Below are 27,297 nucleotides of genomic sequence, written 5' to 3'. Positions count from 1 at the left end.
CTTAGTGAAAACAGCAGGTTCCCTGGCCAGATCCCAGATACAATCTCAATACAGTCTCAATCACCCAGAGCTCTCGTGAGATGGACACAATGAATTTGGTCACTATATTACCACTATCTGTAAAATGGGTGTAATGTTTAGAAGGTTAAAACTGCTGGAAGGTTCAGCTGCTTACAGAAAGAAATATTGGATATAAATAAGTACATTATTTGTATAAATACTTCTTCAAAAGGCTAAAGTCAGAGGTACCAGTTGGAGATCTGTGCAATACTCCAGAAACGCAGTAACATTTTCCTGTACATGCGGTATTCAAATGGTAAACATGACTGAATCGATCACTCAGATTACTTGAAACACTTCTAGGAAGGGTCACAATTATGTTTTGTCTGAATATCACTGAATATATTATCTATAGTTAAATATATTTGTTACACCTGAACCGTTAACTTTGATCCTGCATTAAAGCAAATTTAACAGCATTCACATCATTATTTGGTATTTAGCACTCCACCTCCAGTTAGAGAGAGCACATGTGAGAAAATGCTACTGTACCAAATCTCTTGCTGCTTCCATTGGGCACCGTTCTCTTCCTCTTATCTAGTGTATTTCTAGTTCCACGTTACCTCAAGAATCTCCACAGAGGGACAGACGCAGAGAAAACCAACACTGGCTTTGCTGTGTTGAACAGTTTTGCCTCTTCAATTCTACAGGGCTAACGTCATAGAAAACCCCATTAGTCACATTCATACCAAAGTTCAAAGAATTAAAATCATTAACAATATTGTGTAAAATTGTATAATGGTATAAACTAATTTGCTCTACGGCTTTTACCACTGCCATTTGTTAGGCTGGTAACTCTGCAACTTTTAAAAAGCGTGAACGATGGATCCGGCCACAGTTGATAATATGGCACATCCAAAGGTGCGTTTGTGCAGTCCCAGCCGTGTACGCGTGCAGACGCTGTTTCACAGCACAGCAAATTAGCCTTTAAGGGGTCTCCCACCCCCACAGGGCACATCACCAGCAGCACACAAGCCAGCTAGTTTAATACTAACTTGTGCATTTTTATACCTGTATAGTGACCTGCAGCAAATTCTGGACATATACACAAAACATCTATGGGTACTGTGGGAACCAGAGGCATTTTCTATATACAATAAAAACAAGTACTCAGGGGCAAAGAGTAGCTGTATTTACTGACTGTACGGAAAATCTGCATTCATGAGTGAGCATGAATCAGCCTGAAAGCTCACTGTTGGAGTCAGATGGATCCTGTACTGACACAGCTATAACTAAGCAATTACACATCCCTTTTCTTGCCTGTCTTAAGGGAAAATTCAGATTTCAGCCAGTTAGTATGTGCAGATTCATGTTAAAGAGAGTGAAACCAACAATTAACAACTTACTTTTCATAGTACAGAGTCAAATACACTATTAAATGAAATCTAATGGTACAAAATACTTAAGAACACATCTTCTGTTTCCAAGGTGCTAAATGTGGGGGGGTTTCTTTCCCAAAAAAATGTTTTTAATGAACTCTACAAACAACCCCAGATCACCAACTTTGCCACATTTTTTTCTGCTTTTGGCCTTCTTTGCAGCAGCCGTAGAATAATTCTCTGTGAAAAATACACGCAAGACACAAAGATTGTGCTCAACAGGTTTACTCAGACTGGACTCTTAAATGCTCAAGAAAAAGGCACAGATTAAAAGAGACTCTGATGACTCTTTTGAACACCGCAAATGGGATTTTGTTTATAAGAAAAAAAAAATACTGCTATGAATTGTATGGGCTGAAAAATTCAAATATTCTTCCCTGTTCCTAATTATTGGCCTTCATTAAAATGGAATTTAAATTAAATTGTATAAACATATGAAATAAAGTCTCAGTATTAGGAAGTTTTTCTTTTCTTTCCTCTATGTACAAATCTTAGTATACAATTTTTACTTTTCATTATACATTTACTACATACTCTTTTCCAAACTGTGTGAGAGCAACTGCGAAGTATGTGTTTCAAGAAAATGCTTTGCATTTGGAAAGAATCCACCTGCTTTCGTGGCCAGCAAGTGCCAATCAGAATTTAGGAAGAGATGAGAGGTCAGGGAGGCTATGCACTCAAATGTAATCATCCTCTACTGGTTCACCGTTGACATCACAGTAATGGATGAAGATAGCCACCACACGTTGAAATACACCTTTTTTCATCTGGCGCAGCTCAGAGATCTCTTCTCCTATTGTTTCCATACAGATATCTGCAGACAACTGTCCTTTCCTTCGGGGTGCATAAATAGTAGCTGTGGAAGGCACATAAGAATAAAGACTAAAATCTTTCCTATAAAGAAATTCACAAGTGAATGTGTTTTGCATTAAATTAGATAGTCTTGGAAAGCAAAGGAAACAAAAATCCTCCATCGAGCAACAACATTTAAGGAATATTATTCAAGCAGAAAAGGTACTCTGCCTTCCCCATATTTAAACCTTTCGATAGCTCCAATACTCATTTAATGTACGCAAAGTCCGTATGTCTGTGAGCGAAGGGAATCCCAGCACATAACAAAGCCTTCCTCTTGAGACTTACCCGATGTGCTTTCAGGTTATCCATTTCAGTGATCACTTAGATGTTTTATAAACAAGAGCAATTAAGGATAAAGCAGCAGTCTTCTTATTTTTTATGACTTTAACATAATTTTTTATCTACTTACTCTTTTAAATCAAATACATATCAATTTTTAATAATTCAGACTACATACTGAACTACAGGCATTAAGTCTATTATTCAATTTCAAATAAAAGTAACATAAAAATCAGAGAAAGGCAGAGCCAAAAAAGATGGAGCTAGGCAAGAATATCCAAACCATCATCAATTAAAAATACCTCTAATGAAGGAGATTCCAAGATTTTCCTAATTAGTAGTGGAAGAACATATTTTTCCCTGCTACCAAGCAGGGTTCTTGATTGAGCCCTAGGAACTGCCCCTATAATATTTTATAATACAAGGTCTTAAATAGAAAGAGGCATATCTGTCCTAAACTCTAACCCACATCATCTCCGTTACAGAGTTTTCAAGTCCAGTTCTTTCCTCTTTTCTCCCAATTTTCTATGAGTCTCACATCTCTCTGCTGGACTCTCTTCAGCCTACCTTCACAACCTTTCATAAAGCAAAGCCAGAGGCAGTAGTCCAGCTGAGCTTTCAGCAGTAATGCCAGTAAACTCCACAGAACACGAATTGCTGGGATTACACATCACAACATTAGTTTTGTGTGTGTTTTAAACGTACTCATTCTTCTGGCTGTGACAAACCCATCACATTTTTAGGATACGCACCAAATTGGTGCTGATTTTTTCAGTATTAGTGGTCTCCAGCTGTCGATATTGACCAGCTGGTCAATAAACTGTTGTAGTACTATGGCCCTCTCCTCTGTTGGACCCCCTCCCTCCTCCAGCTCCCAACACTGCTACAAGTAGTTATTTCTAGCATACCCAAAATAGCATAATTAGAAAACTGAAAAATAAAGGAACACATTGTCAGCTTGGAACAAGCAACAAGTTCAAGTTCTTTGAACACATCAAAAAAGATTACTCACTTCTCTCATCATCCTCAAAGTCATATCTTGCGTAACTGTTTGGCTCCGCTGTTCTCAGAGATCTCAACCATGGGAAGTCAGTAATCATGGAGTAAGGGGCACCATCCACAATGCCTAGAAGACAGAACAGGATGAGGATATAACAATGTCACTCCTGCAGCATCTGCACTCTTCATCAAGTAAACTTCACTGCTCTGACATAGATTGGTCACTCTACTGCAGGAAAAGCACCTCCTCACTAAAATTCCCCCACTCTGTGGCAAAGGTCCTCCACTTCCCTCACAAAAGTTATTATTCATATCTCTTGTAACTTGATGGAAAGTTACTTAACAAGAGACTGATCATCAGCTTTCAGCTCTCTATAAACACTCACCTTCTAGAGTGTAAATATCTCGTCCCCAAGGGTACTTAGTGTATTTCTTCAGGTCTTCATCAGTTCGCGTAGCTTCAGGGAAGAACTCATATTTAATAAGCTCTCTAGAAAGGAGGAGGAAGAGATTACAGCCAGTAGTGAGGAGGAGGAAGAGATTACAGCCAGTAGTGATAGGAAACGTGAAGACAGGAGGGAGAAAAACCAAATGGGAAATCCTTTTACACAACCTTTCCTTTAACGAGCCTGAATCCACAGGAACACTCCTCTAAGACCCTCACACAAACTCAGTATGCAGTCCCTTCGCTTTTTTGTGTAACCACAGAGAATGAACTGTTTAGATGAGAATCCAATTAAGCTGCCTTTTAAGCACAGCCTTCTATCTGTAAGGAACGATCCAACATAGCTGCAACTGAACAAAACTTCAAAAGTAAATTTATTCTCTTAGTCATTTTAGTGAACAACTAGGACAACAAAAACACTGGTTGAAAACAATTGGATGAGAGCAACTGTAGACAATTCCCTGCTTCTGGGAATTTCTGCTCCTCAGTAAGGAGCTGATACTGATTGCACATCATCGTCCTCAGAAACTAACATTATTTCTTGGAGTAAATCAGTCTTTCTCTTTTCTAATAAAATAAACTTGTTTTCAGATTCGAAGGTATTCCTCAGCCATCCTGACTACTTCAATGTTCAATTGCATTACTCCTGGATGGAATAGAACCGGAAAATTCTACAGTATTTTTCATATGGTTAGGTTTATTTAATCTACGTTTTGTGTAAGATACATCTTGACATTGAAATTCTACATCACACAATCCAGAATTCAACCTTTGCTAGTCAACAATTTTTTTTTTTTAATTTGGCTAACAGAATATGCAGCAAGTCTACAGCTTGACTGAAGCTGTAGCTACTGAATAAGGATTGAATACCTTTTCTGTAAAGCTACTGAAAGGTAAGTACTCACTGGTTGATATTTGCTATTGTGTCCATCCAGCTCCGAACGCGCACCTTATTGCGGACATTAGGTGGGTTACTGAATTCATGAATGATGCAAATGTGGTATGGGTAAGGGCCACTAAATATCTTTTGCTCGAGAGTCAACGTGTCAACCTGTGAAAGGCAGCAAACAAAGACTTGTAAACAAGAGAAATAGAGAGATGTGATTTCAGAGTCAAGAGCAGACACCCACTAAATCCCCCAAATTCTGAGGGAACACGTCCAGTGAAAAGAAATTGTAACAGCATATGTAAGTAAATATATCACTAAAGTAAAACTTTCCTAGTGCAGCTTTGCCAATGAATCTTCTTGAGTAGTGGAATTTGATGGGAAGTGTCTATTTTCTGATGTGTTTCACAACTGCCATATGTATGTAAACTTTCATAAAATTATATACTGGTCTAAACTACATTCACTTTCTCAGAATTTGTCTCTGGTTTGGGGGGAGGGGTTGTTTTTTGTAGAAATTTTTTTTTTTATTCCTTATAGTCTTACCAGTGTCCTCTAAGAGCTATAGCAAAAGATCTACTTTCAAAGAAAAGCTGGCTTTTATATCAAATCAGCATTTCTTTGTTGGTCAGGCAAACTGAGCCAGAAAAAGCATTCCTTTGCATGAGAGAAGCAGCATCACAGTGTAACACAGAATGCTCCAGTTAGAGTGAGAAAGTCAAAAAAACATTCTGGATCTTAAATCAAGCTCTCTTATTTACTTGTCAAATGACCGCAACATGTCACTAGATGTCAGTGCTTCCATCTCCTACTCGCAATCTGGGGGAGGAAAGGGTGGCTCCCAGTACCACAACTATCTTACAACACTGTTTAGCATCAAAAGAGGATGCAGCTTTCAGCAAAGTAATATTCAAAACACTAACTGCTGTTACTAAATCTAACAGACATGGGTTAAAGATTTCAGATACCTATGCCTATGTCATGCTTCTGCTTACACAAAAGTACAAGCTGACTTAGTAGCATCTAGGTTCTTACAGTTACTTTTAGTTACTCAGTCTGGAATGAATTCAGTGCATCATGATTTTTTATAATACCTTCTGATGCAATGAATATTGGAGATGGTAACATTAAGTCCTAAAATTCAGTATCATCCAAGTTCCAGAATCTGCAATAAAAGCTTTGATGGGATAAAGTTTTAATAAACAGGTTTCTCAGAGTTGTGTTATTGTAACATTTACATTTCTTGCATTAATTGAACAACACAGGAAGCCAAGAGTGGTGAAAGAATACAGGTAGAACTTCAGATCTGTTCATGATTAAATGAAAGTTCGTTGTGTACCTGCTGCATTGGACGAAGATAAATGATGCGGTTTCTTTCCGGTGGCATCCTGAGAATCTGATCCAAAATCTGATCCATGTTTAACTTCTTGCACTGGGCATAGTCAAACCGATTGACAACTGGTGCATTTTCTACTTTTAAGTGTTTCAATACACGGCACCTTGTAGCTATAAATCAGCAAACAAAATTATTAAAAGAAAAGAAATATAATACTGAAAAGAGCTGAGGAGCATCCTGTCAGAGATTTTCAAAGCTGACTGTTTCAAAAGAAGGCGAGTAAGTAATGTAAGTAACAGACAATTACTGAAGTGGTTTGGATAGCTGGCGACTTAAGCGTATTGAAGAAATAGACTAGTTCATTTCTTCCACATTATGATTAAACTTTTAATTTGTGAACTTGTAAGAAGAGTCCTTTTAAAAGGCCATGTCAAATTTAATCCAACAATAACCTTTTTCTCCCTTTGTCTCCTTTCACAAAGGCCCCTGAAATGGCCTGTGGGCTGCCACAATGGAAAACCACTGACTTTAAAATCAGATCAAATATAGAGTATTGTGAAGCCACACAATGTAAAATAAAGCTATTTCCTTCCTAGTAAACCTGCTCATGTAATCAAAATTTAGTTAAAAATTAATTTATATTCTGAGAAGTATTCTGGAATAAAGAAAGAAAGAATTTCTTCATTCTGTGATGCAAAGAGATACCTCATTTCAGAAGAAAAAGTGTTATTTAGTGTAGAAGTTGCACAAAACAACAAATGACCCAATGCTTCAATACAGGACTAGTCACACACCTTGAATCCAATGCAGGTTAAGTGCCATAATTTAAAACAGATTTTTATCATGTCAAGGAGGACAGTATCATGATGTCAGATAAATAATCTATGTAAGCAGGAAGAAATGAGAGAAAAAACAAGGTACTCTGAAACTCATTTCATCAACTTCCAATTATTTTATTATCCCTCTTCAATAAACATCTCATCTTCCTAATTGTCATATAATTTCATCTGTTGATTTTCAGATATTAATCTTTATTAAACCTGTTACAACTTATAAGGAAAGAGACATTCAAACTGAGAAGTAGTAATATTTGGTGTACTAAGCATCAGTCTGACTTGTAGCAAAGCAGCTGATGAATACAAAATAAGTAGTAGACTGACTTTAATTCTTCCAGAAATTTCTAATAATGCCAGATGCAGGAGGTACGCATGACTTTAACTACATACCATGTATGAACATCATTTTGGGGCAGTCTTTCAGTACCAAATCTGTTATCCCACAATTGGTCAAGGTGATTCCAACAAGGTTTTTGGATTTCAAAGTCAGTACCTGGTGAAAATTTAAAAACAAAGAAATAATGACAGTAAAAAAAAAAAAAAAAAACACAAACAAAACCCAAAACTTAATTTTAAAAGACACTGCCAGATACAGAAGGATATTAATTGGATAATGATCAATATAATACAGCTTCTGTTCGCAGCAGGTATTTGAGATGACTAGGCTACTGACTGCAATAAGAAAAAAAAAAAAAGACTATCTGCAGATCAGCAACATCACAAAACGCAAAAGAACAACTTCACACAACTAAAAGAGGAGTCATATCACAAAGCACAATTTCTATCAGATAACCTAAGTATCATCTGTCAGAAACTTCAAATCCTCTACTATTCAATTTCTGTTTTTCAACCACAATGACAAAAATGGCAATTCTGGACAGTAACACTTGTTTAAACACAGAAAAAAGGTGCTGCAGAGAATCATGAACTTCCCATACCAATGTAATTTACCAGCGCATGGATGGTTAAAATTATATAGATAACTTATTTAAACTTCTATGTCCACTATCAGTGTTAGAAAAATAAAGCATGCACCAAGCTCAAGCAGAATCATTTCCAAAAGCATGAGCACAGGGAGAATGTAATAAGAAAGGATCTTTTGGGGGTTTTATCTGAATTTTTCAAAGTTTTATATTAAAAACTGCAGCAAAATCTAGCAGCCCAAGGATGAAGCTGACCATTCTTATACAAAGAAGACTAAACAGAGTTCTATTAAAACAAAGTAAACAGTGTAAAGAGAAAAAAGAAGCATTATGCAATGGATTCTTTCAGTTCCAGCAATTTAAGCTGTTTCTTGTAACCACAGATAGTTAAAAAAAATTAAAAACTCATAATACTGTTCTTTCAAAATAGCATATTTAAAGAAGAAAAATCATGTACCCGAAAATATCTTTTATGCTAATTACAAAAGCTGTAATGCATCCTAGTAACCAGAAAAATATTACGGGACACATTCACAAAAGCTATCTTAAATCAGTGAGGCTAAGCTCTTCACTCGACAGACAGGGGAAAATAAACACAGGGGGTTCTTCTATGGCAGAACTCAGAAGAGAAGCTAAAGTGAGATGTTCAGAGGCAGCCCCTAAAGCAATCTCATGTTTGGCTACAATATCAGCCTTGAATAAACAGCCTCAATACTGTGAGCCAGACCTTGGAATTTCTCCTCCCTTGACTGATCTTCACTGCAGCAGAATTAACTTGTGTTACTAATATACTACGAGAACCTCCAGCCTGCAAACTAACAGCACTTGCTATGTCCACAGGTAATTACATATTCCATGTTTCTTTTAACAGCAGTAGCCCACACTGTCATTTCAAAAATAAATGCCAGATAATAATTTTTTCCCCTGCATGTTGTGAAGGTTTGAGAAAACCCGTAACCATTTATTGTCGTTTAGACAATTATTCTATCAATCGATAACCCCTCCCCACCCGGGAAAACAAGGAAACACGAAGACTGAAATATAAATAGATTTAAAGGTAAGACTAAGTAATTAACAATAATACTAAAGAATCAGTACTGATCCCGATACTAATATAAAATATACGAGGATTATACTCAGCCAATTGTAAGAGTAGGAAGCTGTGCACTCCCAGCAGGGGACAGCAAATGTCGGACGCTGCGAGCACAATGCCTTCAGGAGGAAGGGAAGCGCTCAGGGGACCGGCACTGGGCAAGAAGTTCTCTGGACCGACGCCATCAAGGGAGAGAGAAACTATGCAGCAAACTTTCTAATTTATACTGAATGTGACGTTCATGGTATGAAACAATCCTGTTGGCCAGCCTGGGTCAAGTGCCCAGGTCTTGCTCCTCCTCATCCCTGCACCTGGCAAGGCTCGAAAACACCAAGACCTTGAATCCCACATAGCCTAGCTGGCTATGAAGTAAATATTTTCACTAATTCATACACTAGAGTCTTCTAAAAGTGCAGTTTTCCCAAGCATTAGAAGTTAGTTCTGTGTCGTGCAACTCAGGACACACATCAAGAAGGACACTGTGGGAAGGCAGGACTTCATGCAGCACTATAGCCATGAGCATCTGACAAATTTCAAGTTTAGCTTTAGCTTATCATTTGCTCTTCTCGGGCCAGTCAAGAGTACCACTGCACAGAAGAGAGATATTTCCTGTATATGGTTAAGACCAAACAGAGCAGCAACATCAGTTATAACTCATCTGGCTCTACACACAAGACAAGCTTGTGTAATTACATTATTCATGAGCATCGCCAACTGATAAACCTGTAGGAAGTGAAGAAAAAGACCTTACTTGAACATGATCATCTTCAATAACTGGGTCACTTGTACTTGTGGACTTGTCAGCTGTCCTTTTCCGCTTTGTGGTTTGCCGAGGCTTTGGCTTGGCTACCTCTGGAAACAGAAAACCAGAAAAATCTTTCCTCTGTTCACATTTCATGATAACAATAGAGGCATTGCCTAGCTGAAAACATCCAGTAAGAACATACATTTCTTACATAAGATCAAAATACCTGTCTGGCTTGAAAACAACAATATCTCTTTTCCTCGCACAAAAACTACTTTCAGGTTTGTTGCTCAGAATCATTCATACTAAATAACTAGGGGCAGCAGGGTGGGCTGTTTATCGATGAAGACACAGGAATGCTGAACCTACAAGTTCAACGACACAGAAAGATGTGGAGCAAGGAAAAGAACAGAAGATGAACTGTTAGGTTACACTTAGTTCTCTGCAGCAAAGAGAATGTTCTTGATAAATATAAGAACCAAAATAGCTTTAATGTTTTAAATAGTAGAAATAATCTCAAGCTACTTGAAAGTCTGCTCTTTATAACTTTCACTAAGTTTTTCCTAATATTGCAAGGGATGCCTGGGTATAAAATACTTTGATATTCCGAAGCTGCTGCTTACTCCATTTCATGCACCAGTGACATCAAATTCCCGCTTGACTTAAAAGATGAGGCTTTGAGAGAAATAATGATAGATGACCACCCTTACCTCCTACAGTAAGAGGAAAAAAAATGCCCTAGAATTAATTTTCTGTGACTCCCAGATCAAAACAAGAAATTATTTTACTAAAATTAAGCTTCCTTTGACTTTTTTGTTAAAACATTTAGCATGTTCACAAAGATTCGCAATCAAGATAGAAGTGCAAAATATTAGAGACTATGTATGAACTACTCCACGCTATATTACCATTAACATTAAAAAAATATCTCTTTTCCTACTTAACATCATCAAATTCCACCAATACATGTAAACTATTAACTAATGTGACATTCAGTGGGCCTGTGAGCTCCAGAATTCAGCCTACTGCTTTACGGGTCCACATGTTGAAAGATATAATATTAAGTACTCAACTTGTGCACCCATGAATCATCATCCCCAGAGAATTTTTTTGACAGTTCCTAAAGTATCTACAGATATTGAAATACTTCCTAGATATATTAGAGGGAGAAATTTCCAATTTTGTGTTGCAGCCGAGGGCCCAGAAACCTTTACAGAAGGTTTAACATAACATGCATTTTAAAACGTGAAAAGCTTGCTTCACTACAAATGCAAACCAAAATAAGTTTTAAAACACCCATTTATTACAAGAAAAAGTGTGGCTTACATTTTTACTAAAGTAAAAATCAAAACTACACACTTGAGTGGTCCTTTAGCCAGCTAGTCTGTGATGATAATTCTTTTAAAATTTCACTGTCTTTTAATATTTGACTTGTTCCACTGTTTGATATGAGTAAATAATTTAAGGGAAAAAAAATACTTTACTATCAAACATAGGTTTGTTACAGAAGCCAAAAACCACAATGTCATTTATGCTAGAATAATAGAAAGCAGCCATATTCAAGGCACATTTTTAGACTATTTATAGAAAAACATTTCCAACTCTGTAACAAAGCATTCTCAGGTTATACTCTACTGAGTTGTATATCCTATCCTAGTGAAGAAAAGCAATGTAACAGCCAGGCAGAAGAAGTCTCACTGTCCTATGTATTAAACAGATTTAAAACATTAAAATGACACATCAAATCTCTGCCTCAAGCATCAACTAGTATCTGCTGCTTCAAAGAGGAAAATACGTGTATGTCTTTATGCACTTAACTCTATGGAGCTGGGAAAACAGTTCTGTCTTGTGTAGGCTAAATACAGGAAATACCGAGACATTTTTCTCCATAAGCAGAATAGATCTTTTTCCTGACTAACAACTGAAACATGAAAACAGAGATACTTTCAGAAAGATACCCTAATTTAATGCTTAGATCTGACTGACTTCACTTCATGTTTTGGTAATGGATGAGGATAGAGAGGAAGTATTTTCTTTTGATTTTTGTAGACTAATTACTAGTCATAATGGAGCAAGGTAGAAAACAGACATTTTAAATTTAATAGCAAGAGCACTTCTTTAATCTGAGATGCATCTAGCTACAGAACAATATCTTAGGTGATTTAGGTTTCATTAACACTTGGGAACATTAAGATAAACTGGAAAGACAGACACTAGGACATACTGTGTTTGAATCATCCCACATCAACAGAGATACGAATTTGCTATCAATCTTTTCTACCTCCAACGCATACAGTTCTGTAACCAGCACGTTTCATTTTTCAGTTTCATTTTACTTGCCAGATATTCTCATCAAAGAATCCTGGATATATGAGGTAATTATAAAGTGTGCTATGCCAAACTAAGATGATTATTTTGGAAAGCAAGTATATTTGGAAGAAACAGCAAGTTCCCCTCTCACATCTATTCTTTTCTCCCAACATTTCTGCCTTCATTCCAGCCCTTCAGGATTTTGTTTTTATTTTCTTGTTTTCTTTGTTTTACATGATGTGAAACATGAACCTATTTAACAAAAAGACAATTTTCAACAAGATTGATCACCACGCCTTATACACTTGGAAGTAGAATCCAATATGTAGGTGCACAAGCTTGGCTCAATTATAATTACGGCTTTCGTTATTGGTTGATAAAGTATCAGTTATTAACTTTTGCCTTCTTGCTAAGATCTGAGCGTACCTGCTGTCTTCTTCCTTTTAAAGGGAGAATTTTAATGGGGGAGACAGTCTTATGTTTCAATGAATAACAGCCTTCACAGGAAGAGAGAAGCTGTCAAAAGAAGTTGCATTTGGTTTTCAAATGAGTAAATCAAACACTGTTTAGTATGTACGGATAACACATACAGAAATACTTGGAGAAAAAGTCACTGGCACTCTTTCAGAGAGATCTGTTATTTTACCTAGCTATGGCAGTGAAGTCAGCAATTTCTGTTCCATCAATATTCTGACCTTTGATAAACCACTTAGTTTTAAATTATTAACCAATAAACTTCATGTTTAACTTCAGTATTATCTGTGGGTGTTGCAGTTGTTCAATACTGTCTCATGCCAGCACAGTAGTTTACTCACAAATTAATATATGCATATAGGTCATACCTGACTCCGATACCAGAGGGACATGGGACAGCTTGCTTCTAGCTCTTGTTAGCGGTCGGCGAGGATACTCTTCTTTATACAGCATCTCACAGCTCTTTCGCTGTGAGCCTGTGCTCTCCTCCTCACTGGCAGGCCCACGGGCACTCCCACTAGTCCTCTCATCACTTGTGTCTCCTGGAGGCCCACAGTTTGGCAGAGTTCTAAGTGCAAAATCTGTCCCAGCACTGTTTGGTCCATTCCTGCAGGCTCCACTCGTGGATGGGCATTCCCCATCACAACACCCACTAGTCCTCTGTTGTGCGTCCTGTGGCTTGTAGCAGGAACACCTGGAACAAACAGAGCTCTCCTCAGTCTCTCTCTCACTGGAACCTTCACTTTTACAAGGCGAGCAGACACATTGCCTGGATTCATCTCCAAGTGCTGGACTGGTGCCAGCAGAGTGGCTATTAGCTGCCTGTGCGCAGTCAGGGCTAGGAGAAACAGCACTGCAGGAGCTGGATGTTCCCGTTGATCCTGTAGCATTACTGCAACCTGTGTAAGAATCTTTGCTCTTGTTCCTTTCAGGCATGTCACTTGCTGCTTTCATGTCTGCTTTAATCTGCTCACTTGTTACTTGACAACCTTTCTCACAGCTGCTTTCCTCAGTATGGAACTGCTTTGTCTGGCCCGCTTGGCTGGCACTACATCTCTTCCGCAGTGGTGTCTTGCCTTTACCGCTCACTGTAAGAGTTAAGTAAGAGAGAACAATGAGACAACCTAACACATAGTTTAAATAAATGCTGAGTGCTACTCTGTTTGAGACTACTTAAAACAGAAGGCAACCTAGAGGCCAATGACAAAACTTGTCAGGACCATTTTATGGGAATTAATGACATTTCTAGCGGTTGCTGAATCTCTGTGATGTCTTGCAGCTATTTTTGTAGTGATGTGCTGGAGTGTTTGTCAGTAAATGAGATATATATTTGCCAGAGAGGCTAATATTTTCACAAAGCAGCCAACTGGTTAAAAAGGCCCAAGCACAAAAATATGAAAACCACAGTGATAGTAGGCTTGTGTTTTCTTAAATATGAGGAATAAATCCGAGGAATTAAAATAGTAACATAGATAGGACTAAACTTTATGCTTTCAATAGCGATCCTTAGCTCCCCCTCATGGGCATGGAAAATGGTTTCAATAGGTAAGAGGAGCCTCAGTTTACAGATGAATAGAAAACCATAGCGAATAGTATACAAATCACAACTGGAACTTAATGTCTACTGTCTTAATCCTCTCAGCTGATTACAGTAAACCGAGCCCCAAAAAACATAACTAGCACTATAAAAGTTTATGCAAATTGTCTCCAAACACAGGTTATTTCAACCCTCAAACCAGAACTGACACCTGCACTATAAGCACAGCGCTCTACAGATTTCTGAGCTGGAACTACTAGTCTTGTTGAAGTGTACTAAAATGACGTGTAGGGAATACCCTAGTTACAATAGGAAGATACTTGATCCATTACAGCTTTGATATGTCCTAGGGTTTGCAGAAATTAGATCAGTACTAGACCTTCACAATGCAGGATTTTTATGTTAACTGCTTAGCTAAATATTCATGAAGGCTTAATACCGTATGTACTTCATCTGTCAGTTACTTATAGATTACAACTCAACTTCAACATCCTCCTGTCTTATGTACATATGAAACTATTTCACTTAGAACACAAACTACAAGAAATAGCATGTCATCTCTGTTGATGGAAAGGCCGTATGTCATATGTCATCGGACCCAGGGCTCGGACTTGGTGCCACAGATGTGCAGCATCTTTTGAGCAAACCCAAAAGACAAGAAATGTTCCTTTCTGTGTCTCTCTATAATTGCCATACTTCCAGGAAATTCTAGACTTCTGACTCCAAATGAGTCATAATAATATATATACTACTACTACATATATATACATATGCACATGCTATAATAGGAAGTGTTGTTCAGAAGTGAACAGTACGGAACATCGCCCTAAGAATTCTGACTAACCTCCAAAGCTCCCATCAAAGTAAAGTTGATCTTAGAAGTGTCCCCTTCAGGACACTCACACAGGGCCTCCATGAATCAAAAGATGGCTACAACTCTCATGCATTAGCCCCAACAGTCACATTTTGTTTCAGCAGCAATGTTTTGACAGATGAATCATATAGAACAAAATAGTTGCAGAAGACCTTCAGGTTTCTGCATGCAATGCAGTGCAGCAGCACTATTTCTGTGTTTCTGTACCGCAACTATGTGATAGGGGCTGAGAGATGTGTCCTTACACCTCCATTTTACATTTAACAGGAAGAAAAGATTAGGGGACAAACAAACAAGCATGCCTGTTACAAAGCTAGAAATAAAACTGAACAAGATGGAAAGATTAAAGCTTAAGAATAAATTTTGCTTAACAGTGCCCAGGAACCCATTTGTTACACACCTGAAGGTTCTCTAATTTCCACTGGATCTCTGCTTTTCTCTTCTCCGTCTGAGTAATTCTGTGCAATGCTGTTAGAGATGGAGGCTCTTGAAGTCCCCATGTTTTCTTCCTCATCCTCACTGTCTGAATCATGGACGGTAATAGGTGCTGCTTTCACAACAGGCTGAATGCCACTTGGTCCTGAAAACAGTAGAAGAATGCCAACAATTCATGTAAGAATAAGCCAAACATGGATTAAAGGGATGAAGAACTTCTAGAACTGATTGAAAAAATGACAAGAGACGAATTTGGTTCAATTTAGTCACCCATTCTGCAGCTCCCTCATTAAAAACCAAATAGGAGAAGAGCAAAACACTGCATTTCAGCATTAAAGCATTCTAGTTTGGAAGGGGAAGAGTGTCACAGTGGTAAAACAAAACACAGGTTTTTCTGTAATGTTTCTCTGCCTCAGAATGGCTTAAATGTTCTTCCACAATAGTATGAGTAACTGCGCAACTATTTATTATAATTAGTCCCTGAAATCTTCACCACAAAGATAGAAATGTTGGTCACAACATCTGCAATTATCCTTCTAAATCCCACCAGCAGAAGTGGGAAGGAGAAGCATGAATTATCAAGCTTCAGTATAAACGTGTTTTGTTAGTTACCTCTCTTGGCTACTAACTGAAGGCATTTGCCAATCACAATGACTTATCTTCTTGTCGATAACCCAAGAAACAAACATGAAGTTAAATAACGTTTTCAGGAGTTATCTTGAAAAAGTGAACAGATCCAGCATACATGTATGTTACTTCACGCTGTTGGCATGTTTAGTAGAAAATTATGTTGTCCAGCAAACAGTGGCTATAAAAAAAAAAAAAATCAAGACTACATTATGTTACTAACGTGTGTCACTAATGATGTCACTAAATTAACACTGACAGAAGTTGTTCTGGCTTGGGAAAAAAAAAAGCAAATAAGAATCCACATGCTGCAGTGAAAGAAGTAAGGCCATTACCATCAACATCGGAACATGACAAGCTAATTCAGGCCTTCTAAGTCTTTTATTACACTGGGCACAAAAATAAGGCTTTAAAATCAAGATATTTTACTCCATATGCAAAGAAAACTGGGGACTGTAAACCAGACTTTAAAACAGAATAAGTTTCTTCACAGCAGTAAGCTGTGCTAGCATCATTATTCCAAATACACCAGACAACCCAGCTGAAGAAAACCATCCAAAAACAGATTTACACTGAAAAATTTAACCCCTGAGGAATGGGATACCAAAAGGTAATTCCTTTCCAAACCCAGAGTTACCTGCTTGCTCTTCATCGACCTCCATAGGAACAACAGCCTGGCTGTGAGCCGGGAGCTCATTCTGGCCCTGCCCAGCAGCCATTCCTTCCTCCTGTGCCACCTCCTCCATCTCGTTCAGTGCTGAAAAGATTAAGAGGTGGTCAAGAAGAGGAAACAGAACAAACAGAGCCCATACGCATAGGAGGAATTCAACTGGCACCCACAGAGACTCAGAGAATCCTCAAGAAGTAAGTAATAGTTGCCTTGAATCCTTCAGTTGCAAAAGTCTAGGTTGCACAACCTCACAGTTGCACAAAGACTCTCACAGATTTGTTCTACATCTCTTTTAGCCGAGGCCCCAGGCTAATTTTTGGGGTTTACTTCTCCCAAATTTTCCACTCCTCCTCAAAGGTCTTGTTCCACTGCAGTGAGCAGCATAACCAGGATTTACATATTTGTTCCCTCCAATGATTTCTGCCTTTGGTAGTGAAGTTTAAAAATATATTATCTGACAGCATGATGTACTCCCAGCTCTGACCAGAGAAGCCTAGAAACACTTCATACTTCCACAGATGAGCATCTCACTGAAACTCTACATTACTAACATCTGTACTGACATGTATCATTGAATTGTAATGTGCCTGTGACAGCTATTAGACACGATATAAAGATAGCATTTATCACACAGGTACTACAGAGGTGCAGACAGCCCTCAGAAAAGATTAAAGTTTCACACAAGGAACTGAAAGAGCAATGAACTTTTAATGTATATTCATACCTTCTCTAGGACCCTAGGTAAGTGGCAATGCAAATAAAATCACTCCCTACAAAAGTTCTCAAAGATCAGAGATTACCCTCAGCTGCAATCTGCTGCTCTTCAGCTTGACCATCTTGCCGCAGCTCATTCTCCTCATTCTGGTCATTTGGGTGTTGGTGATTGTTGTGGTGAATGTTTGGATTATTGTTATTCTGGTGGTTATTGTTGTTGTCGTTGTCATTGTTAGAGTTCTGATTGCTGACTAGGGCAGATGAGACACCAATTCCTGTGCCTGCACTTAGGCCCACACGAGCACAACCCTGAAAACAAAGTGCAACTATTAAAATTTCAAAACACAGACATGTTATCTCGACAACATATCCTAATGCCAACAGAAAAAGCATTCAGTAGTATCCAGGATAGCAAAACAATACACATGTGAAGAAAAGGGAAACTGTCCCTAATACTTCCTTATGCTGCACATTGCAGAGGTCTATCTTAAGTTTGGCAACCCGGAAAATTTACACTCCTGCTAAACTCCTAATGAAAGGGAACTCCACAAAGCATATAATCTTACTTTATTAAATAGTATCTCATTTGCTATGAGATCGTATTACATCAGTACAAATAGCAGATCATATAGTCTTCCCAGAACACGGTAGCCTCAAGACAGAATTAATGATCAAAGAAAGCAGTTTTTTATGTAGGCAGTTTCCATTACATAACAACAGCTGTTACAAAGATTTGTGTTACAGTGTAGGAGAGGGGACAACATGAAAAAATAAAAATCCTAAGTTTTGAAAGCACTCTGACAGGGAAGCAGACCCCATTTTATCCACTACAAAATCATTAAAAGCCCTTAGCATTGTAAACAGATCCCTAAGAGTGAAAAAAATCATATAAAAAGCAGCAACAAAATGAAGTTGCAGAAAAGATCTCAAGAGAAACACAGAATCAATGAGTCTTATTTCCTGGTCATATATTTATACAAAATCATACCTTGTAACTGGTCCCATCTGCAGAAGCAGCATCATTCTCCCTAACACATCATGACAATAGCAACTGCAAACCAAAGTGATTTATTTACCAAGCTATTTAATTAATTACAACTTTTAAAAGAATGCTTAACAGCTGGAGCTCACCATATTTCCAATGAGCCGGCAACAATAAAAAGCAAAACCGTTCCGTGAAAGACTCACCTTAGGAGGTTCACGGAACATCTGGTCCAGAGAAATAAATTCTAAGCTTGGCAATAACTCAATGAACTGACTAAAAGAATCCAGCTTTATTGCATGGCATCGCACCAGGGTGAGGTCAACCAGTCGGGTCCACCTTGAATGATCTGCGGAAGAGAAGAGATGCACTTCCTGAAGGATTCCTGTCTCACTGATTTTTCATTATACCCTTTCCAGATTTGAGAGTAGGCATCTTCTGTATCTCCATTCTGACAGTTACCAGTATCATTATGGTTCTAAACCAAGCATCATCTACTGTACTTACTAAGAAATAGAACAAGCAGTCCTACGAGCAGAAAAATTCTGTTTTAATATCACAGCTATTCTTGCAATATCTCTAAAATTTCAAAGGTGTGCAATACCTGTGATCCAGTTATTTGGGTTATGTAGATGTGGGCAGTTGTAAATGACGAGATACTTGATGCAAGAAAAAACTTCATTTACAGCTTTCATACCAATATCTGTAATAATTCCCGGATTTTCAACCACATCAGCCAAGCCGTACTTTACCAAGTCTCCATTTGTCATTTTACCTAAGAAAAAGATAGTAGCAAACACAGCAGTAAATTTCAGAAACTTGCCTTTATAGCATGGTTTTCTAACTCCCTACTTCAGTCCAATTTGGCAAAATGGATGAAATTATTACTTCAGTTCAATAAAGGTGAGACTTCCCCAATTTCAGTAAGAGTTTCAGGAAGTGAAGAAAAACATATTTGGCTGTATGAGATCAGCAGCCTCAATATGGGTACATTAATATTCTTTTTAATCACTCTTAGAAAACGAATGAAAACACATCAAGTTATTTAATCCTTATATGTATCAAATAATTTATGTATATAAAAAATGTCATACACTGTAGTAAAAACTCATCAACATATCCTAGATGAAGAGTTTCAAACTGTGGAAATTCCAGTTCAGCCATCTTCAAAGCAGAAAAAACACCATCTTTGGTCAAGGAAGGCTGGATCCGCACTTCATGCAACCTGAATGCAATTAAGAATTGTTCCTATTAAAAGGCATGCCAAAACACAATTGCCATAGAAACCACGCAAGAAGATGCCCTCTGGTAATAAAATGAAAATATTCTTTGAACAATGGCAGGATTAAGAGGATATTTGTTGCATCTTTATGGCAGTATTTGGCAGTTACATAGCAGTATAGGATTTGTGAGACTAACCGCACCACGCTTTTCAGATATAGGTCTAAGAAGGTGGCTTATGACACACAGTGATTCAGAGGCAGACATAACTCCAGTTATTTTAACCACAGAATACTCCTGCTATATAAAGTTTAAATGTTTATTCCTTAAATTTTTGAAGGTTGTTCTGCTTTTTCATGTTCCTGGACTTCACTACTAAGATACTTATTTTGAAAAAGGAGAAGAGGGAAAGAAAGATCTAAAGGTCTGTACCTTCGTGCAGCAGTTATGATGAGGTAGCCAAGATCCACTTCAAGTGCATTCTTGCAAGCTCCCAGAACTATAGTGTGCAAATTCCTAAAACCACCTGACAAATAAAAAAAACATTATTTCACTTCAGTCACAGATCACAACCTTAAGCCTTATACACTTCCACCAGAGTTGTCTTGACGAGTGAATTAACAAAACACATCTTTTTCAGCAAATCAATAAAACACATATTTGCACACAGCTCCCCTCCAGTCCTGCTAGTTCCACTCACCAAAAAATGCAACTGGAAGGTTAGCTTATCAGTCAACAGTTAATTGCAGTTAAAAGATCAAAACAATATTCAATACGGAGCTATATTTAGCACCATAACCATAGTTCCAAACTTGATACCTTTAAAATAATAATCAAGAAAGGATACGCTACAGACAAAAAAGCTAAGCTTCACATGCCTCCAGTATCTGCTAATATTTAATACCTGATCTCCAGCTATCTTCTACCACATGCTGGATAAGTCCTCCAAGAAATGGAACACGAACCAGTTCTAAATGCTCCAAATTTCGAGCAGAAGCCAGGCCTGTCACCAGGGGAACATACTTCAAAGAATTTGTGGGTCCTACATAGAACAAACCAATACAGACAAAGAACTGTTGTTCACTTAACAACACTGAATGTATCACATTAAAGAATTTAAAAACGTCCACATATATCCATTTATATCAGTAAGTCAAAAGAATTACATAGCACCAAATAATGTACAGGAGAAGGATACATTTCTATCCAACACCAGGAATAAAACAGTAACTGTTGTCAGAATCTTGTATTCTAAGATTCCATTTACAGTTGGTGCCTATACAGCTTTAACAGAATCAGTAGATTTCCTACATGCTAAAACATCCCCTCCATATACAAATCCCTCTTACCAGCACAGTTCCTCATGACAAAAGTGCGTAAGCTGATACAAAGGAAATCTTTAAAAGGCTGCGGTTTGGTGAGTCTCACCCACTTCAAATAAAGGTGCCTCAGCATTGGGATACAAGGAATCTCAGGGACATTCACCCCTAATAATACATAAACAAAAACATTTTAAACAAGCTTTAAGCAATAAACTCTAGGATAACTGTCTTTGGATTAACATTCTGGCTTTAAAAAAGGAAGTCTTTTCTTTGCTTTGTGGCATGTGAGAAAAGCTGTAAACATTTTAAACACAAGTTCTTCCCCTCAGTTTGTCAAGACAGTTTTTTAGAATTTGCCCTTTGACTTGCTATCATATAGATAGCAACTAGTATTTAAAAAATGCCACGTGCCAAGCTCCCTCTCAAGAAGAATTACAATCTTGCAGAGTTTCAAAGCATTTAAAAGCCAACTACATCATTAAACACTTACCTACTAAGTGCAAAGTCTGAATTTTAGCTCCTATAGGAATTTTCAGCTTGTTCTCAGGAGGAATTGGAAAAGCACCATTACGATTACGAAACTTCCCTAAAATATGAACTTGTGGCATGTACGTCCAAATAGCTTCTACCAGCTCTAAATGAGAGGTCTCAACACCCTGGATAAAAGGAAGCAAAACAAATGCTCTAACACCAGTTCAAACAACAATATTCTCTTAACCGTGTAAACTTCTCAATAACATGCTATACATAATGCAATGTGTTATTTCACTTTAAATGTGTAGCAAGACTTTTCTTCTTAAAAGCAGAGCAATCAGAGTTTTAATTCGTTTCTGGACTTAAGAGCACTTGTGATTCCCATTGGTGCAACTAAAAATAGTACTCATTTGCAAATCAGTCGCACATTTGCAGATATGGTCACAATTAACTGCTAACTCTGTACAGCCAGATCTGAATGCAAAGCCCAGGTCAGAACACAAAGCCCTGTAAGCAATGAGTCCCTGCCAGATTTCTTCTGCTCTGCTAACATGCTTCATCCTAGCTGTTGAAGGAGGTTCGCTCTCAAGTCTAATCACTCACCAGCAGATTTGGACAGGCCTGCAAAGCCTCTAAAACTCCAGGAATGCTGAAAGCTTCATGGCCACGGACTCTGCGTCTTTCAAGATACCTGGGATGAAGACCATAAAGTTGTTCAATGTCTGGCATCTTCCTCAGCAGCGTTAGGAAACTGGAATCAGTGAAACCTAAGATGACAACAACAGATTTGCTATTTGTGTGATAGCAGACACCTAGAGATGTAAAGGGAAAGCCAAATGCATTGTTCTCTTTATATGGTAGTATAAATTCTACAACGTTGAAAGATTTACTCAGTGAATCAATAGCTTGTCTTCTACTTCCAGATTCTCGAAATCATGACCTACATACTCTTCTGCCTTGAATTCTGCAGGCTTGCCACAGGTTTCCTTCAGTGGAATTGCATGGCTACAGGGTTAACTATATTTTCTCCCTTCTCAGATTAAATACCTCTGCAAACTGACAAGCTTTGTGTCTATATCTTTCCTGGAATTCCATTTATCAACTACACGGCTCAAAAATGTCAAGTTGGAACAGTTATCTGCAGTTCATCACTGTTCACCACAGCTCACAATTCTCAAAGAAATAAGACAGTTTCTTAAAGCAAATGATTATTTTATTGTAACATAAGACAACACATAAAAAGGATTTTAAACTAGTAAGTTACCTGTATTTACATCTGTCTTAGGTTAGGTCTAACCATCTACCTGGTATCAGCACTAATAAATCTAACTTTGCAGATCCTCTAACTTTTAGAATTCACTCATTTTAGCTCTTTCCCCCAACAAATCCCATCAGTGTCATTTAAATCCAACAGAAATCCTAATACTCACAGGGTTGACCTAGGTTGCCCAATTTAGCTATGGATCTGAAGATGGCTTGAGGTGTGACATCAATACTTATTTACTCTTACATTGTTAAGTGTTGGCAGATGAGTTGCTCTCTCATTCCATTGTATTTTTTCCTGCCTGCATGCAAACAGCCTCTTCTTGGATTAACCCTTGGATTAACTCCCTTACAATAATCAGACAAACACAGATTGTATTTACAGATTGCTACCGAGAATCCCCATTTCTGCTACAGTAATATCCGATATATATACCACACACAGATACACAGACACAGTTAAATTTTCCAAGCCATGTACTGAAGGAAGCCACCCAATTTTCAAAGAAGTCAAAAGGAATTAAACATCTAACTCCTTTTACTGCTTTTGAAAATTCACCCTGTACGTGTCATTACAAATACCAGGATAGCATAGTTTTGATTACTACCACTTTAACGCCACATGTTAAGTGAGTGCATTACTCACCAGTGGGCATGTATTCCCACCAACGGCCTGCACATAGATCCACAACCTTCACTACTCGCAGATAAAGAGTGACTGCTTCCTTCAGCTTCCGGGACAGGCATTCCATGCACATAATATCCTGCAAGGGAAGGTACCTTTGGGAGAGGAAAAAACACCCCTCTGATTTATCAAAGGTGGATCCTTTTTTACTTTTTCCAAACTAAAGATCCCAAGCATGACTACACAAATTCATATATTTCTAACACCTAATATCAGTAATTCAAATAGAATTTTCGGGCTGTACTCTAACAAAGTGTGGAATTTTGCTAAGCAGAAAAACCCACCAATTTTTGACACTGAATATAGGATATTTAAGGTACAAATATAATATTAAAATGGAGACATGCTTTAGTTCTCCAATAAATACTGCTGACCAAACCATTTGCCACAATAGTTTCTTACGTGGTTTAATTAAAGGCACTTTCATTTTCTAGTACATACTAGCATGCTCAATTTGCAAATGTTTTAGAAAGCTACTGTTTTTAAAGAACTTGTCAATAAGACATATGTTTTGAATATAATAGGCATGAGTGAACATCTTGGAGAAGGACTGTGCTGTAGGGAAGATTATACGCTCATCCAAATTCCCTTCTGCACACTGTGATGCAGATGCAACAATTTCAAAACATGCACCTCAACTATGTAATACCCGAGATACATTTCTGCACTGCAATCAATATTTAAACACTTGTTACCACACACAATAATTAAATCCCTTATTTATTTCTTCTTCCTTTTACCCTTCAAGACATTCACATAAATTAATTTTCAAAGCATCCAAATGAACTCTGTAACTGAAAAAACATTTCTCACCCCTTTTTATCCAATTTTTATCCACCAGTTCACTCGTGGTACGTCGACACTTTCTGAATACTACGTGACACAAACATCAATGCAGGAAGATTGGGAAAAGAAATAGAAAACAATATAATAATAAACAATAAATTGACTTCTGACAAGCTGCTCACCTAAAGATGTGGCAAAGCACTTCATGAGAGAGCTGGTTCATGTAATCCTTTGGCTCATCCGCTTTGGTAGACTCAGAGCCTTCCCTGTTCACTGAGCATGGTTTCACATTTTTCCGCCGGGGACCCATATTTGCAATGATTTCTGATTAAAGGAAACGTTCACAGTGTTACGCAAATTCAGTGCAACTGAAAGAGAAGAGGGACAGAGAGTAGAGGAGGACGCACCAGTTAAGCTTTGTTTACCACAAACCTCAACAAAATCTGCCAATAAAGACAAGTTCCAGTACAGCTGAATTGAGTTAATTAAGAAATAGAAAAATTCTTCCAACAAGTTATAGTTGGTCTCGTACATGAGGTCTCAGACATAACCTGATGATTATTAGATAAACTAGAAAGTCCCTTGAGCTAAGGGAAAACGACAAAGAAGAAAATCACCACAGGTTTAATAAGAGATCAATTATTTTGCATTAATAAAATGTCTTCAGAGATACCATCCACACACTAGTTGATCAAGACAAATCACAGGAAAGCTGTGCGGATACTACAGAGGTTACTAAGCAAATACCAACCAGACATGTTCCACTGAAACAGAAAGCCAAAAGCTTCTGTCTAGCAGAAAAATAAATATATTTCCTTTTAGAAAAAACAGGCTCCTACTGATCATTCCCCAAAAATGCCCTATTAAAGGTCCCCAAACCAGCTCTTCTTAGAGGTTAGAATACCATACAAAATAGTCAGGTTGCTAAGTTAAAGATCAAAGCCCCAGAAAAACTGAAAGACCTTGCCTCAGCAGCAATGTGCAGGATATCCTCTCCTTTTTCCCTTTACTGAATTAATGTGCTCGTGTCTACATTTTTCCTGCAGCACACATACAGACACAGAAGGACTGAAATAACAATAACATATATTTCATTTAAAAACATATAAATTGATTACAAGAAATAACAAATATGAACTTAATATTAACATCAGAATAACTGAGTTAACACCTCACACAGATGAACGGCATGAGAAATGTCTTCACTACTGCTATTTAGCTGAGGAATGCTTTCTGGTAAGTAGGGTAAAGCATCATTAACTCTGTAAACCTGTTTAACAGGCTGAATAACAAAATTCAGTGGATGAGGAGAAACAACTTTAAAAAAAGACAGATTTTGGAAAACTCATCAAAGATGCGCCTGTTACAGCATTCACTGTGATGTAAATATACCACAGTGTTTGTTTCACATTATGTGCAAGCGGCAACTGAGAAGAAAAACAAAGCATCTCATGGAAATGAAAAAGAAAAATTTTGCTTTCCCCAACACAAATGATTTATATGCTGGCACAAAATTTGAAATATTGATAGCTTCACAGTGATCGAATTATTGAAAAACATGTGCTTTCACACATTTTTGCATGCATTGTAAATTAAAAAGTGTATGTTATAATAATTAATTTTATTTAAAATGGTGATATCAAAATAACTAAATTAGCACCTTCTGCCAGTCAATACCATAAAACATACCTCTACTCCTTTGAACTGGCTGGGACTTCTCCAGCCAAACCTAAAGACACTGAGTTTGTCTGTACACATACTACCCTTCTTTTTTAGTGCACACCAGAAAGGTTTAGTACATTTGTAATACCACAGTGCAATGTTGTTCAATAACATGAAGGCCAAAATTGACTTCAGACTATTTATGAGATTGGACTCCAATGAAAACAAGTATTATATGGATTCCCAGTGAATGTCACCTGATCACTCTATTTGAACAGAGGGCAGGATACAACCGAAAAAATTCTAGGTTGATGAAGACACACGATGGAGTACAATACAGCAGTATTTAAAGGACAGCATTAAAAAGACTGCGATATAAGGTCAGAGAAAAGACAGACATTAACAAACAGACCAGCTTATAGGGAAAAACTCTGAAAGAATCCTGTAAGATGTAAATGCAACGAGCACAACCTGCCCTCTTTAGTTTGGGCTGTGGCTTGGTTTGGCTCCTGCCATTAAGTAAAGAGGAAAAAGAATGAGCTAGTCTTTTATGAGCCAGCAGTTTCTGCAAAATACACGTTCCTCTTGATACTATTTTTAAGCTAATGCGTGCAGCTTTAACATCTCATTCTACATTAGGAAGCTGACCCCATTTTCAAAAAAAACCCTTCAGATATTTAATAAGGCTGATAAAACCGTTTTGCTCTCCCCAGCTCAATAAAAGCACGAGAGTCTTTGCACAAAACAACAGCTCGATGTGTGTCACCTTCTCAATTGAACTTAAAATGCTTAAAAAGCCAGGGAGAGGCCTGTGCCATCCCCCAGAAACGACCATTTTAGAAAAAAACGCGGAGAACAGCTAGAGACAGACTGGCAAACACTAATTTGAGGTGTTTTTCCTTGTGGGGAAAAAAAAAAAAAAAGAACACGTTTATTTTTGCTTGGATAAGCGATATAAAAGCAGGTTTCCCCACAGCCCTCTTCCCTGCAGACAGCCCAAACGCCGCCGTTCCCTCAGCAAGAGAACGGGGGCGGGGAGGGGGGGGGAGCGGCGGCGACAGCCGCCCTCAGGGCGGCCCCTCAGGGCTCCCCCCTCTCCCCCGCAGCAGCAGCAAGGACAGGAGTCTTCCTCAGGCCCTGTCACACCGGGGAACGGCCCTCACCGGCCCCAGGCCGGGCCACCCGAGGCCCCAGTGCCGGACAACGACAGCCCCGGCCGGCAAAGGGGGACAGCGGCACCGCTCCGCCGCAGCAGGCCCACCCGCCGCGAGAGGACGGGGGTTGGCGGCAGCCTCCATCTCCCCGAGCCCCGCCGGCCCGTGGCTCCTTACCTGCCCCTCAGCGCCGCCCTGTTATTGTGGCCGCGGGGGGAGGGTTAACCCTGGCAGCCGCTTCCTGCGCGTCCCCTTCCGCCAGCGCCGCCGC

The 27,297-nt window shown here is 38.3% G+C and overlaps 1 protein-coding gene across 4 annotated transcripts; it reads right to left on the bottom strand.

Moving 5' to 3' along the window:
* FBXO38 (F-box protein 38) lies at window positions 1–27,297 on the bottom strand. Of its 4 annotated transcripts, none has more exons than XR_012589433.1 (23): window positions 27,204–27,297; window positions 24,393–24,578; window positions 23,386–23,519; window positions 22,080–22,243; window positions 21,493–21,658; window positions 21,030–21,167; window positions 20,585–20,722; window positions 20,113–20,206; window positions 19,554–19,684; window positions 19,064–19,234; window positions 18,666–18,808; window positions 17,564–17,786; window positions 16,731–16,850; window positions 15,432–15,611; window positions 12,989–13,708; window positions 9,843–9,943; window positions 7,466–7,568; window positions 6,243–6,409; window positions 4,923–5,068; window positions 3,959–4,062; window positions 3,586–3,699; window positions 553–2,295; window positions 1–117 (listed from the first exon to the last, which is right to left on the bottom strand). XR_012589433.1 is itself a non-coding variant. In XM_074603472.1 (22 exons), the coding sequence occupies exons 2-22, from the start codon at window positions 24,518–24,520 to the stop codon at window positions 2,117–2,119; spliced, it is 3,564 nt and encodes a 1,187-aa protein (XP_074459573.1). In that variant the 5' UTR covers window positions 24,521–24,578; window positions 27,204–27,297; the 3' UTR covers window positions 133–2,116. The 4 variants fall into 4 exon arrangements, 1 of the variants encoding a protein (XP_074459573.1); XR_012589435.1 differs by having other exon boundaries at window positions 22,080–22,167; window positions 27,204–27,289; XR_012589434.1 differs by having other exon boundaries at window positions 24,393–24,534; window positions 27,204–27,286.

Source organism: Larus michahellis, chromosome 11 (assembly GCF_964199755.1).
Source record: "Larus michahellis chromosome 11, bLarMic1.1, whole genome shotgun sequence".
NCBI lineage: Eukaryota > Metazoa > Chordata > Aves > Charadriiformes > Laridae > Larus > Larus michahellis.
The sequence above is the reverse complement of the archived record's forward strand: the minus strand, read 5'-3'. Positions and strand labels throughout refer to the sequence as shown.

Excerpts from the sequence above, each read along its gene's own strand:
- FBXO38 (XM_074603472.1), bottom strand. The coding sequence starts at position 24,520 with ATGGGTCCCCGGCGGAAAAATGTGAAACCATGCTCAGTGAACAGGGAA. Across the intron at positions 21,659-22,079 it reads AGGCCTGTCCAAATCTGCTG|GGTGTTGAGACCTCTCATTT; the intron begins GTGAGTGATTAG and ends CCTTTTATCCAG. Across the intron at positions 21,168-21,492 it reads TCAGACTTTGCACTTAGTAG|GGGTGAATGTCCCTGAGATT; the intron begins GTAAGTGTTTAA and ends ATGTATTATTAG.